We start from the raw sequence: 13,688 nt of genomic DNA, 5'->3' as shown, positions 1-13,688 counted from the left end.
CTTTCTTTGTCACTCTTGCTTCCTTCCTCATCTCTTGATGGATACGCTTTCTATACTTCTCCCTTCTTTCTTCCCACTCTACAAAAACCACCCCACAACCCAGAAAAATCTTCCTGCCTTCAAACCCTTCAATCTTCTCTCAAACCCGAAACCGCCTGATTCTTCATTCCAATCTTCATATTACACTAAGAAAATTCCCATTTCGCTTCAAACCCATTCTCAGAGTTCTCCTCAAAATCTTGCCAGGTGCTTATCTTTTGCTATAATTGACCTCTTCGCTGCTTCTCCTTGCCTTGCCGCAGAATCTGTGGCAGAGACAGAGTCGGGCAAAATCAATCTGGAATCGATTGTCGTCTCGGTTGATAACTTTTTAAATAGATATCCTTTTTTCGTCGCCGGGTGTACTTTCATTTGGTTGGTTGCTATACCTTTGACTCAAGAGTATTTTAGAAAATACAAGTTCATATCTGCCCTAGATGCATATCGGAAGCTGCGGGATGACCCTAATTCTCAGCTCGTGGACATAAGAGATAGAAAGAATTTGAAGTTCCTGAGGTCTCCCAATTTGAAAATTTTGAATAAGGAAACAGTGCAGGTTGAATTTTCAGAAGGAGACGAAAACGGGTTTGTCAAGAAGGTGTTGGAAAGCGTCAACGATGCACCAAATACTGTCCTCTGTATTCTGGACAAGTAAGTAAAATAAAATATAGCATTTTAATGCAATATATTCTCCTATGATGGAAAAGATTTCTGAATCCTGTGTTCTTTAGGTTTAAAGTGCAGCTTATTGGAAACCAAGAGGAAATGCCAAAATAAAAATTTGGTCTGATCGAATTGTTTAATTTGGCAAATGCAGAGTTGTTTCTGACAGTTTTACATGTGGATCTCTATGAAGGTCAAATACAAAAATATGATGGAAATTTGATAATTTATTTCACTAAAACTATCAAACAAATAATCATAAAGGGCACTTGGAGGAATGTGACTGATGTATTTTCAGTGTTTTTTATATCTCATTCTATAACATACCCCCTGCGAAGGAGTGATTGAATAACTGCTTCGAGTTTTGGTCCTATGGACAGTACGGGACCTAGGTGCTATTCTGAACACCAAATTTATCTGCAGCTTCATCTGGGATTGGCTTTGGGCCTTTTCTGCGCAGCTTTTTCTTGTTTGTACGACAAGCTGATTTATTTTGACCTACTAAATGTCTTTTAATTGGATGCTTCAAAGTTTATCTTCTGGTTATACTGTTCACTTCTTCACATCTTAATTTTTGCAGAAGATTGAATATAATTTTATATAAGTCTGTCATAAAGGTGATAGAAGTTGAATTGTAGATGAACAAAATTTCATTTTCTTTTACCAAATGCTATACACAATTCAAAGTCCATGAGTTGCTTTGTTTTTTGTGTGTAAGGTAGTTTTGATGGTAAATCCATGAAAGTGGCCGAGTTATTATTTAAGAATGGTTTCAAGGAGGCATATGCAATTAGAGGAGGAGTCAGAGGCGAGCAAGGGTGGATGGTACGTGTATTTTTTATTTTTCCCAATTCTGCCTGATGTTCTTCACCACATAAAATTCATAAGAAATTTGATGCTAGTTGGCAAATAATCAAATTCTTCATCCTTTACTGCAACATTTATCTAATACTCTTTTGAATATGAAAAATCCTAAATGGCGGATTCATTATTATATTGTGATAGTTCAATTCCCACTCTTTTATTTGATGACAACCTTAAATGAAGCTTTCTTGTCACAGAAAGTTCTGTTGGAAGGATGGTTTAGAGGAATCAATTTTATGCCTTTATATTTGCAGGAAATACAGGATACCCTTTTACCTCCTTCTGTACATATTTACCCAAGGAAAAAGAAACAAGCTTCAGAACAACTTGGTACAAATGGGGCCATTCAGCAAAATGAAGATAATGGTAACTCCTTCTCCCCAAAACCGGAAGATCAAAGTTCGGACACTGGACCTGCGAGAAAGTCTGCAGAATCCTTTCCAGATGTGAAAATTGATTCTAAAGCTTCCTCCTCTCCCTACCCAAATGTACATTAACTGAAACCATCTTTTTCCCCCCAGTTACCATCTATTTAAGTACTATCAAATCACTTTTGGATATTTTAGCTGGGAAAAACATGTTTTAGTGAGATTAATAATATTCTGTTTGTTTGGTGGTGAAAGGTTCAACTCCTTCCTCATTTTAATTATTGAGCAAATACGTATGAGCATGAAAGTTAGCATTTCAGTAGGACCATGGTTGGGCCCACACTTGTATCCTATAGCATGTTAGCTTACTGGCGTTCTAAATCATATTGTTTAGAAAATAGGGTAATTCTCCGGAAAGCACTACCTTGGCGTATGAGTGGTTTTATTGTAATATCTAAAATTTCATGCTTTAATTCTACAAGTAAATAAGGACCCTTGTTTGATTGTTTTTATGTTTTTAACAGTACCCAGAAATGAAGCCACCATCCTCCCCAACTCCATCAAAGCCACAATAGCGACACTGTTGGTATGCGATTCCCGTTCTTGCCTAATATTTGTCTTGACGATAATATCATCTTTTTGTGTTTGTTAAACTTCAGAGATAATGAAAGCAGTGTTTTCAGTTATGAATGAGCTAGGGAATTATTTGTCGCCTTTTCTTTTACCAGCAAAGAAATTTTCTGTTACAATAATGAATATATTGTATGTGATCCTAAGTCCTCACCGTTTACGAAAAAAACCAATCCAGATGTCTTCTGTGAAGTTAAAATAGTACAAAACCCAGTTACTCTCAAGAAAAAGGTGTGCCATCTCTCATGTAGAAAAACATACAAGTCCTGAATTATGGAGTTGCAGTACATTGGCTCACTAAAGGCTTGGATTTTATAGTATGATTGGATTGAGAAGAATAGACAGGAAGGGAAGAGATCTAGAATTTTGATTTGAAAAATTTTGCTGTTTAGATTTAAAGTTATCATTTTTATGCATTAATATTCATTGCTAACATTAAATAGTACCATGAGATCTCTCTATTGCGGTTTACTTTGAGACAGTCTGTGATAGAGCCAGCAGCTAGAAACTGTATGACTGGGAAAATATTGCCGTGTATCCTCTTTACTGATTGTATTGATGCAAAAAGCTAACACACCAGGAAATACGCTAAGAAAATAGCTAGAAAATGAAGGAAAACACTCATGATCTGATATTCGAGAGATCAGACACGCCTCTCCTATCTAACACACCAATTGCCTACCTCACTACTACGCCTTTCCCTCCTAAAACGTACTCCCACTACCTGACAATGTCAGAAAATCGCTACCCCTGTTGCATATTATCATTCCCGCTTCTACCCTTTCTTCGTGGCAAATTCTGATCAGACATGGGCCCTGGGCCATCTTTGGTTCTTCTCTTGTACTTTCTGTCCCAATACTTGTTGGGCCCATCAGTCTGAAGAAAATCCTGACCCATATATTATACAAACAGCAGCAGCAATAGAGTGGCTGGCTAGATATGATCGCAAACACATAACATAGCATGAGAAGAGACATCATAGGTCATGATGGGTAGTGAGCATTTACTGCAAATTTTTAATTTACGTTGCTGAAAGGTACACTTTAATTAATGTACATAAACTCATACTGTGATCCACATTTATGTTTGAGCAGAAGAAACAAATAGAACAGCAGTACTTTTGGCTGCCTTTATGATCCTTCAAAAACCAATACAGAAGCGAGCCCTGTATATATCTATCCTTCTTTCTAGGTTTGTCTTGTCAATGTCTAGGCTCACGATTGTTGAGAGTGGCTAGCTGCTAGGCTTTCCCTCGTAATCCTTTTATGGATGAAATTTATGATACAGCAGGTATCATGGAGGACCATAATGGAATTTTACTTATTGTTTGATTAATCTTCAAATATAAATTTAGGTTCCATTTCATGACTAAATAAGGACACCTGAATTATTCTTTTATCTTCTTGACAGGGCCTCCAGCATATGAAGCCACCTCTTTCTTTCATCCATTAAAGCTTCAACAGTGATTTTATATGACATTCTCAATTGGCATCTTTAGGCAGAAATGATTTTTGTAGGCAGAAATTCCATAGTTGAATTTCTCATCTCCACAATTTTATTTTCTTCATATTATGTGCTTGTTGAATTTCAGGGATAGTGGAAACTCTGTTCTCAGTTATGATTGGGTTAGGGAATTATTTGTCAATTTTTCTGACAGCAATCAAAATTCCTTGTATCTTTGATGGATGTACTGCACGAGATCCTTAGTCCTCACACAGGAATTACAGATTACAGAATCAATCTGACTGTTATTTGTGATTGTTATGCTAGGAGGCTGTGTCACAAATTAGCATAAGAAATTACATTTGCATTTGAATTCATATTGACTTGGAATTTGTGGTGCAAGGTCAAGGTTTCTTATTCTACTCTTTTCTGAAAAACCTGTTTTGAAGGCGACAAGTCTTGTTTAGAAACGTGTACTTCATAGCTACTCACATGCAATTTTAGGAAGCTGACTTTTCTTAGAGAATTTCTTCCTTCTTAATCTCTGCTTTTATTTTCCATGTTTATGGTGGAAAAGGGAAAAAGACTTCAAATTGGTTTCTCTGAAAATTAAAAATTCTGGACTTCCAACTTTCACATTGTATTAAGAGAGTTGATCTTTAGACAACATTGTTGGAATGGAAAGCTTTTATATAAAAATTAAAAAAAAAAAAGTTCTTGAAAACAACAATAATGTTTTGAAAGTCCGATCCACCCATCCAAGACTCTCCTCTAAGACAAACAGGTGAACACATTGCCATGTCCAACATATCGCGACAGATTTCAAAAGGGAAAATGACAGATAGTGTCAATTTTCGCAAGATAATGACAGTTGATCATAAAGCTTGAAAATGTCTATTAAATGCCAACGTCGTTGATTGATTATCTAAAATTGAAATGGCTATCAATTGGAAGACTTAAACTTTAGGATCCTTAACTATCATTATCTTGCTTAAGGTTTTACTTGTCATTTTCCCTTTCTAAAAATTGCAGCACATATCAGAAGTACCGGGGCTATACGACAAACCCAAATCAGCTTTTGCGATAATGATGATTTCAAAAACCTGCGAGGCTTAGAACCGTCAAAAATCAGGTATGCTGCAATCTTCTTCACAGGATATTGAGGTCCAATACTTAAAACAAGCTCCACCAGATCACCAGGTTGAAAACTTGAAATGATATTCTGCCACTCTGCATCTTCATGAAAAGTTGACGAGTCTCCCTTAAGATGTTTTACTGTTGCTTTTGTGAGGTTAATGATTAGAACATCCATGAGAAATTGAGGCGTTGTGGTGTCCGTGCAAGAAGAATACCTGACGTTGAGAAGCATCGCTTTCAAGCGATAACCTATGACTTGAGGTACCTTAAAAATTACTGAGCGTCCTTCACCCTTAAAGATGAACCAATCGTGATACTGATCACCAGGTAGGTGAAAATCATCCCACCCACCATAATTCCATCCCTATTTTGCATCAACATATGAATCAAATAATAATGTGGCCAGAAAAGGAAAGAAAGCAAGGATCAAATAATAATTGTTCATGTTTCTGTTAAATATTGTTGAAAAACAACACCGAAGCCTTTTCATCGTTATATTTACACATAAAACACACGCACTAACAAGATTTGGTTATTTCACAAAGCTCATCAGGTTTAAAATAAAAAAAGAGACGAACCTGAGAAATTTCCTCTCTGAACAAGTCTATCTTGTCTAACACTCCAAGTTGAAGTAAAAGAGATTTCAAGGAATCTGCTGGCCTTGAAATCTGAAGTTGGTCATGGGCCTCAGATGATGCAGAAGCTTCCGCATATGAGATCTGGGGTATATCTTGAGTTGCTTCCAATCCCACAAAATTTGTCTCATACAAGGCATCCAAAAGTCTTGCCATTCTTTCATAAAATCGAAACTGAGGTCGACATTCCTCCCACATATGTCGCAGCTTCACAAGATCGCCCAGAAATGGAGATAGGCCACAAAAGCTACTATTCCGTCTAACTGAGATATCGATGGCTGATATGCTTTGCACAAATTCTTCAATAGGAGAGTGGGGAATATTGTTAGGTGACATCCAAGTCCATATGAGAGAAGGAAATATGTCTTTTGCTCTTCCTTCATGACCAAGGAAAGATACGTATCCGTGCTTAAGCCCTTCCAGTCTTGCTAATGAAAAGGGTACTTGTGTTATGGCAGTTTTATCGCCATCAGAGTTGTCAAGGACTCCATCTGCTCAATATCTTCTTCTAAATGGTCAATCAATGAACAACCAGAAAGAATAAGAGTTTTGACAGATTTCAACTTGTAGATGTTTCTAGGAAGATATCTGAGACTTTTGCAATCTTTTAGATTTACATGAAGAAGATTTTTTGGGTGCCCAATGCTCTCATGAATATAAATCAAGCTTGGACAATCTTTCATCAGTAGTCTTTCAAGGTTTGGTAGTTTTGTAAAATCAGGAGTTTGTGTCAAATAAGACGAATGACTGAGATTGAGTGTCTTCAACATATCCAGTAGCTGCAAAAACATGCAAGTTTCAATTAAAATAATTAGAAACTTCATACTAGTAGAATTATATGATAAAAAATATTGATTATCTTCATAAATAGTAATAATATAAATATATACACCTGGGGCTTCTTCCAAACAACTTTGAGGCTGCTATATTTGAAGTTAATAGCAACTAAATTTTGTTGGTAAAAGTTTTTTGGAATGCATTTTAATGGAAATCTGTGCCAACAAAGCCACCTGAGCTCTTTAGAAAGATGTTGATAATCTCCTTTAAGATTTACATAATCTAGTTGAAGCAATCTAAGTTTCTTCATCTCCTTAAATGCCTCAGAATCAATGACACGCTCTCTATGGGTTTCTGGTGCTTTCAGAGATATACCCTTAATAGCTTCAGTTCCCTACAAATATGTGGGAGAAAAAATGTTGAGTGAGGGAAACATTTACGATAAATGTTGAGAGAAAGCCAATTAACAAATAACATTTATATATCTCTTGATCTTGCTTCTCATGTACAGGATTGCTATAACAAACTTGTTGGAAAAAGATAATGCATCCCTTGGAAAAGAAAAAAATATGCCGAGAAAATCCTTACCGAATGTTTTGTTAACACATCAAGCACATCTTTGTGAAACCATAGCCTGCTACGTTCCTTAGGATGTTTCGGTGGGCTTCCACGAATGATTTCTTTCCCCATTTCTTGTAATAAATCGTGCATTTCAAGTTTATTATTCCTACCAACTTTTACTAGGCTCCGCTCTATGAGGATTTGTAGTCCATCTTCTGCATAAAATTCACAACCATCTAATATTTGTGTGACATAGTTCCTATCCTTGTTGATAAAAAAGCAGCATATGTCAAGGAAAATGTCCTTCTCTGTATGGTCATCCAATCCATCATAACTTATTTTTAACCTTTTGTATACATCTTTATTAGGAATCCTCTGTAGTTTGGACAATACACCCTTCCATTGTTTAATTGTTCTCCCACGCAAACAAGAACCAAGGACTTCAAGAGCGAGTGGAAGTCCATCACAATAAGCAACTACCTCTTTAGATAATTCTATGAAGTTTTCAGAGGGTTGTGCTTGCTTAAAGGCATGCCAATTGAAAAGCACAATAGGCTCCATTCCATTCATTTCTCTCATTCTATACTTATGATCAACATTAATGACATCAAGCAAATGTTGATCTCTAGTTGTTATGAATATTATACTCCCAGGACAAAACCATTCAATACTCCCACAGAATGTGTTTAGTTGATTAACACTATCCACATCATCCAATACAACAAGCACTTTTATGGTGGGAAATCTTTCCTGAATTATTTTTTTTCCTCTATCAATATTAGGTATTTTGAAAAAATCTATCTTTATGATATCAGAAATTAATTGCTTTTGCAAATTAACTAACCCAGTAGCATGTTTTTGAATTTTCTCTTATATTTGCAAGAAAACTTCTTGCTCTTCTAAACTTACGACCAATTGTATTGTAGACGGCTTTGGCAACAGTTGTTTTGCCGATGCCTCCCATCCCCCAGAGGCCTATGATAAGAGGCTTTTGGGATCTCTTTCCTGACCATTCAATTGTCAATTCATGAATCCGTGATTCTATTCCCACTGGATGCTCGGCAACAAATAATTGTCCATTGTCTACTTTTTAGAAACACTCTCAACAATGGTCTCAATCAACTCACTTTCAAACCTGTCAATATTAAATATCGGTGAAACAATATAATCAACCACATATATACCATTATTATCAAAAATAAAACCCACAAGACTTATTTTAAATAGAAAGATGTTAGCGGACCTTTGAGATTAAGACTTAAGAGATGGACCAATTTTGCTACTAAATATTTATATGCATCATAGGAAAACTTCCAATATGGATAAATGAGTGGGCATTAATTGATGGAACCGAATAAGAAGGGCTTCAAAAGAAGGCCATATGGCAATCAGTTTTTTTTTTTTTTTTGGTCCGCCCAAACTTACAACAGCTCGATCAGTACGAAGTGTAGGGTAACCTCACTTTATAAGTTGATTTAATTTAATATTTTCAACTTACAATTAGTAAGATCTACATTATTAATAAAATATCATATGAATACATTTATTCATTCACGAACTTATGTATAAATACTCAACATAGATCTCTTTATACATTTGACTTCTTAAACATATCTGCAACAATCAATCAACAAATTCTCTTTTTAACAAGATATGAGACCCTTTCCCTTAATTTAGGCATATATAATAAACCAACAAGGAAGGGGGCATCATATCTATAAATTGTTGGTAGCAACTTTTATACACAGCAAAAGAATAAATCAGAATTATCATAAAATCAACTTTATGGTAAGCAATAATACAATTATCCAACAAGAAGGTGATGTTTATACTATCTGGACTACAATTAACTAGGCAAGTAAATGGAGTCTCAATGCACAATTATTACTAAAATAATCTAAGAGCCTGTGAATAAATATTGAAGCACAATGAATTGAGAGCCGTACTTTGATAATTCAAATCTATTAAACACTAGAAATAAATATGTGTGAATGCAAGTTTGTTATTGATGCAAATTTCAAATGAAAGAGATAATCTTTTTTTAATTATTGCATGTATAAACCTTGTTTTCAAACTTTTTATAACTAAGCTTATATTAAACAAAATTAGGAACCAAAGAAAATAATCACAAGTACAATTCAAATAATAAAAAATTTAATAAAAGAATTTATTTTCAATGATACAAAATAACATTGAAAACATTTTTCCTCTAAAAATTTGTTTCATTAGAGAAACCAAGACAGAACAAGTAACAAATGCAACTCAAAAGCCACAAATAACAAATGCAGTGTGGAGGCCATGAATAACAAGCACAACACATACAGAGGCCATGAATAATAAAATAGCAAGGGCTGCATAGAGACCACGAATAACAAGCATGGCACAGAAGTCATGAAGAAAACAAGCATGGCATGTACGCTATGAATAACAAGGACTTTGTGTCGAATTCCTCTGATAAAAGGGTTCACAATCTTATAAGAAATCATTATCTCAATAGATGAAAATTACTCATGTATATTATGAAAATTCAATCTTATAAGAGATTTGCAAAATATTCATAATCCATATCTCATTAATATAATAATAATCTTAATGACAAATTATTATGAGAAAATTAGCTGGAAAGACTTGCGAAGGATAATATTTATTTATTGGGAAGGGGATTGTAAGAATTGTAATTATTTAGCAGAAACAAATATCAAAATATAAATTTTAAAAGATTAAATTGTCTCTAACCAGACATACTACATTCTCTCCTACATTCAGAATTTTTATTAAAAATAAAACTAAAATCTCTCATCACCCACGTGATTGTATTATTTATGCAAGCAAAATGTCGGAGAACGGAATTATTTATGAAATAAAAAAGGGTTAATCTAACTACTATGCAGTCCTTAATACAAAAGCTAGTTATTTGTAATAAATAATAATTATTTTTTTCTAAAATATTCTTATTAATTATATGTCTTAGAACTAACTTTTGATGGAGACTCCTAAACATGCACTATAAGTATTAATTGTAGATCGATGAATATAGAAGATGAAGTGAATTAAAGTGGACTAAATTAATTATTGAGTGGGGTATCATTTTGCAGCAATTGGGGAAATTTTCACACGACACCTGAGGCCGCATGGGAATGTATTTTGAGTTTGACCAATAATCATTTCTTTTGTTTCTTAAATGAGAGGTGGTTTGATTAGAGTATTACCGATAAGCTGAAGAACTAAAGCCGGAAATGTTGGCAGCTGCCTTGAGTGCCTCCCTCCACCGCATCACCCCATCATTCTCACTTCCCAACGTTTGCTCATGTCGTTTCATTGCTTCACCATAGGTGCCTCTCTGGTGACGGACTTCAGAGGGATCTACATCATAAAATATGGGAATAGCCACCTGAGCTAGACTTGTTCGACACTCCATTATCTTCACCAGTTCATCCAGACACCACGTGGAAGCAGCATAATCTGGAGAAAATATTACCAATGCAGTTTGTGACCTTTCAATTGCTTGCAGTAATGAGGCGGAGACCTGTTCTCCCCTTTCAAGCCCTGAATCATCCATGAAAGTGTGGATTCCTGACTGTCTTAGAGCCCTACAAAGATGAGAAGTGAAACCGTGGCGAGTGTCTTCACCTCTAAAACTCAAGAAAACGTCATAATTGAACCATTCATCAACTTTTGGTTCATGAACTTGTGGCTCTATTCTCATTGAATGCTCCTCAGCCAATGATAATACTCTTGAAACTTCCTCAACAATTTTCTTAAGCAGCTCACTTTCAGACCAGCTGTCAAAATTAAATTAAACATCCGGGAAACCATAATTAGCACGCATCATTACTAGAAATAAACCAGCAATACAGACTTACTCCCTCCAGTCTTGTATATAGATTTCAAATAACTGAATCACGTTTAATGAATTAACAATTAAAAATTAGTTAAAAATAATAAACATGTCAAACATGTATCTTTTTTCCCAAATTTACTGTTATTTATTAAGAGAACAAATAAGAATCAATAAATGGAAGAATGATGAAAGAGAATATATGAATAATATTAATTGTGAGAGGGTGATTGCAGGCCAAAAAAGTTTCCTCATGGCGCCTGGGTGACTGCAGGCCAGCCACCAAACCCCTAAGAAAAAGTCATAGGAGGACTCCCCAAAACAGCACACTAGCTATGTGCATCTTCCATCTTCCCTAGACTCATATCAAACAAGAGATTCAGCCCATTCATCTTCAAAATTTTCAGAGAAAAGAACCCAGCCAAACCCATATCTTCCATCAGCAGCTTTGAAATCTCAACTTCCTTCTCCTTCCTATTTCAGATCCACAGAGTCGAAGCCCCAAGCACAGAGGAAAGACAGCACTCACTTCCTATTTCAGATCCTCGAACAACACGTCACAAACCCCTAAATCACCATCGCCGAACACCCTCCTTCCTTCATCCATCGTTACCTGATGCAAAGAGCAACAGAAGCCCCTTTCTCCCATCACAAAACGATTTGCCATGAAAACGACCCAAAGAAGAAGACGCTTCAACACCCCTAGGAGAAACCCCAGACCTAACACACAGAGGAGACGTTACTTTCTCGCTCGACCGCAATTCTAAGAATACCCGAGTACAATTAAGCATGAACGACGAAGCTGAATTAAGATGGAACCAAAAAGACCATCTCAAAGCGACATTAAGTACGGCGTCCCAAGTAAAAAGTCAACCAAAAAAAATGAACAATTTATGCAAGCAAACATGTCCCAAGTAGTTCCAAAAAGCAGAGAATTACTATGAAATAGAAAGGGGTTAGTCCAACAACCTATATATGGCTATATCCAATTTCTCATGGCACTTGAGGCCGTATGGCAAAGTATTTTGATTTGAGTTCGACCCATCATCATTTCCTTCTATTTTTTTTTTTCCTTTTTTAAACGAGAGCTGATTTAAATTAGAATATATTACCGATGTGTTGTTAAATGAAAGCCGGAAACGCTGGCAATTTCCCGGAGTGCCTCGCTCCACCGCAACGCCTTGTCATTCCCCGATTCCAACCTTAGCTCGTGTCGTTTGATTGCTTCACCATATGTGCCTTGCAGATAACGAACATCAAACGGATCTACTTTATAGAATATGGGCACAACCACCTGAGCTAGCCTTCTTTGACACTCCATTATCTTACCAGTTCATCCAGACAATTTCGGCGAATAAGCATAATTTGGAGAGAAAATTACTAACACAATTTGTGATGCTTCAATTGCCTGCAAAAATGATTCAGCAGAGATATCATCTCCCTTCTCAACCTCCGCATCGTCCACGTAAACATGGATTCCTCTCTGTTTCAGAGCGTTATAAAGATGGTAGTGAAACCGTGACGAGTGTCTTGGCCTCTAAAACTCAAGTACACATCGTAAGTCCAGGAAGAAGTGGAAGAAGAAGAAGCAGCCATGGCTCATGGACGGAATCAGACGACAGCGCAATAATAACACGCTTCAACGGATCACAGTTTCCACGACGTACGCACATACATATATACATATATATATATGTATATGTATCGATGCCAGCTATGAGAGAAAGCCACTTTATAATAAACTAGAATAATTTAGTTATTGTTCTACATATTACTCCCTCCGTTCCTTATTATAAGAGACGAAAATAACCGAATTACGTGATAAAAAAAACAGTTTTTAAAATTAGTTAAGAACAATCAATGTGTAAAAAGTTATAATTTTTTTTCCCAAAAATGCCCTATTAATAAGGAGAGAGAACAATGGTAAATTATTAAAAGAAAGAGAAGTGGGAAGAAGAGAGAGTGTGAGTTGAAGACAATAAATACGGGTTAAAATAGGAAAAATCAACATAAAAAAGTAGAGAAAAACTTTTAAGTGTCTCTTATATATAGGAAAAGCCATTAGCATCAAATGTCTCTTATAATAAGGACGGAGGGGGAGTATTTCTTATCCTGTTTTAGGAAATGTTTAGATAAAAAATTAAATCAGAATTTTTAAAGTAATTTTACAGAATTTAATATAATATATGAGAATAGTTTTGTTTTCAACTTATACATGAAAGTACCGTTGAGCTCCCAAATACCCTTGAAGTCATACGCAGTTATTATATTATTTTCAGACCCAAAAAATGATAAAATATTAATTTAAAGCAATCTGAACAGGAAAGAGAAAGAGTATGACTGTCTTTATCACTTAAATAATTTTTACCAAATAAAGTAGCTTTTTCCCGGAATTGTTGACTTGAATATCATTGAAAGAAATACAAGAAAGTGGAAAAAAAAACAAGTCCGGCGCATAGATAAAGAATCATCCGTTGTCACAAAACTCATGCTCGACTTGAATTCAGAATCCAATAACGTTTGCAAAACGATTTATCTAATACGAAGATTAGAGTAAAATCCATAGTCAAACATGAATCTCCCATCTAAGCAGATTTTGCTTCGAAATTTTCAGCTGCTACAAATGAATAATTTGTATTAATTTTAACCAAAACGCGCGGAGGAAAAAAAGATGATCAAGAGTTTCAGCATTGTTATTGCAAACAAAACACATCTGTGGCGTCATTTCCTTTT

At 35.5% G+C, this 13,688-nt stretch overlaps 3 protein-coding genes across 4 annotated transcripts; 1 reads left to right on the top strand and 2 right to left on the bottom strand.

The window, feature by feature from the left end:
• On the top strand, window positions 1-4,304 carry LOC114723417 (rhodanese-like domain-containing protein 4A, chloroplastic). Of its 2 annotated transcripts, XM_028909608.1 has the most exons (5): window positions 1-690; window positions 1,425-1,527; window positions 1,821-2,054; window positions 2,459-2,520; window positions 3,975-4,304. In XM_028909608.1, the coding sequence occupies exons 1-4, from the start codon at window positions 38-40 to the stop codon at window positions 2,507-2,509; spliced, it is 1,041 nt and encodes a 346-aa protein (XP_028765441.1). In that variant the 5' UTR covers window positions 1-37; the 3' UTR covers window positions 2,510-2,520; window positions 3,975-4,304. The 2 variants fall into 2 exon arrangements, with proteins under 2 accessions (XP_028765441.1, XP_028765442.1); XM_028909609.1 differs by lacking the exons at window positions 2,459-2,520; window positions 3,975-4,304 and adding an exon at window positions 2,190-2,234.
• On the bottom strand, window positions 3,309-6,115 carry LOC114723400 (uncharacterized). Its single transcript, XM_028909593.1, has 3 exons — window positions 5,723-6,115; window positions 5,056-5,508; window positions 3,309-3,452 (listed from the first exon to the last, which is right to left on the bottom strand). The coding sequence occupies exons 1-3, from the start codon at window positions 6,113-6,115 to the stop codon at window positions 3,309-3,311; spliced, it is 990 nt and encodes a 329-aa protein (XP_028765426.1).
• A 113-nt stretch (window positions 6,116-6,228) lies between these two features.
• On the bottom strand, window positions 6,229-7,687 carry LOC114723399 (TMV resistance protein N-like). The gene is made up of 3 exons (XM_028909592.1): window positions 7,145-7,687; window positions 6,834-6,950; window positions 6,229-6,558 (listed from the first exon to the last, which is right to left on the bottom strand). Exons 1-3 carry the CDS (start codon window positions 7,685-7,687, stop codon window positions 6,229-6,231), a joined length of 990 nt encoding a protein of 329 aa, XP_028765425.1.
• Window positions 7,688-13,688: the final 6,001 nt, after the last annotated feature.

Source organism: Neltuma alba, unplaced genomic scaffold (genome assembly GCF_004799145.2).
Source record: "Neltuma alba isolate B1F8T4 unplaced genomic scaffold, ASM479914v2 tig00012137_pilon, whole genome shotgun sequence".
NCBI classification, from domain to species: domain Eukaryota; kingdom Viridiplantae; phylum Streptophyta; class Magnoliopsida; order Fabales; family Fabaceae; genus Neltuma; species Neltuma alba.
The sequence above is the reverse complement of the archived record's forward strand: the minus strand, read 5'-3'. Positions and strand labels throughout refer to the sequence as shown.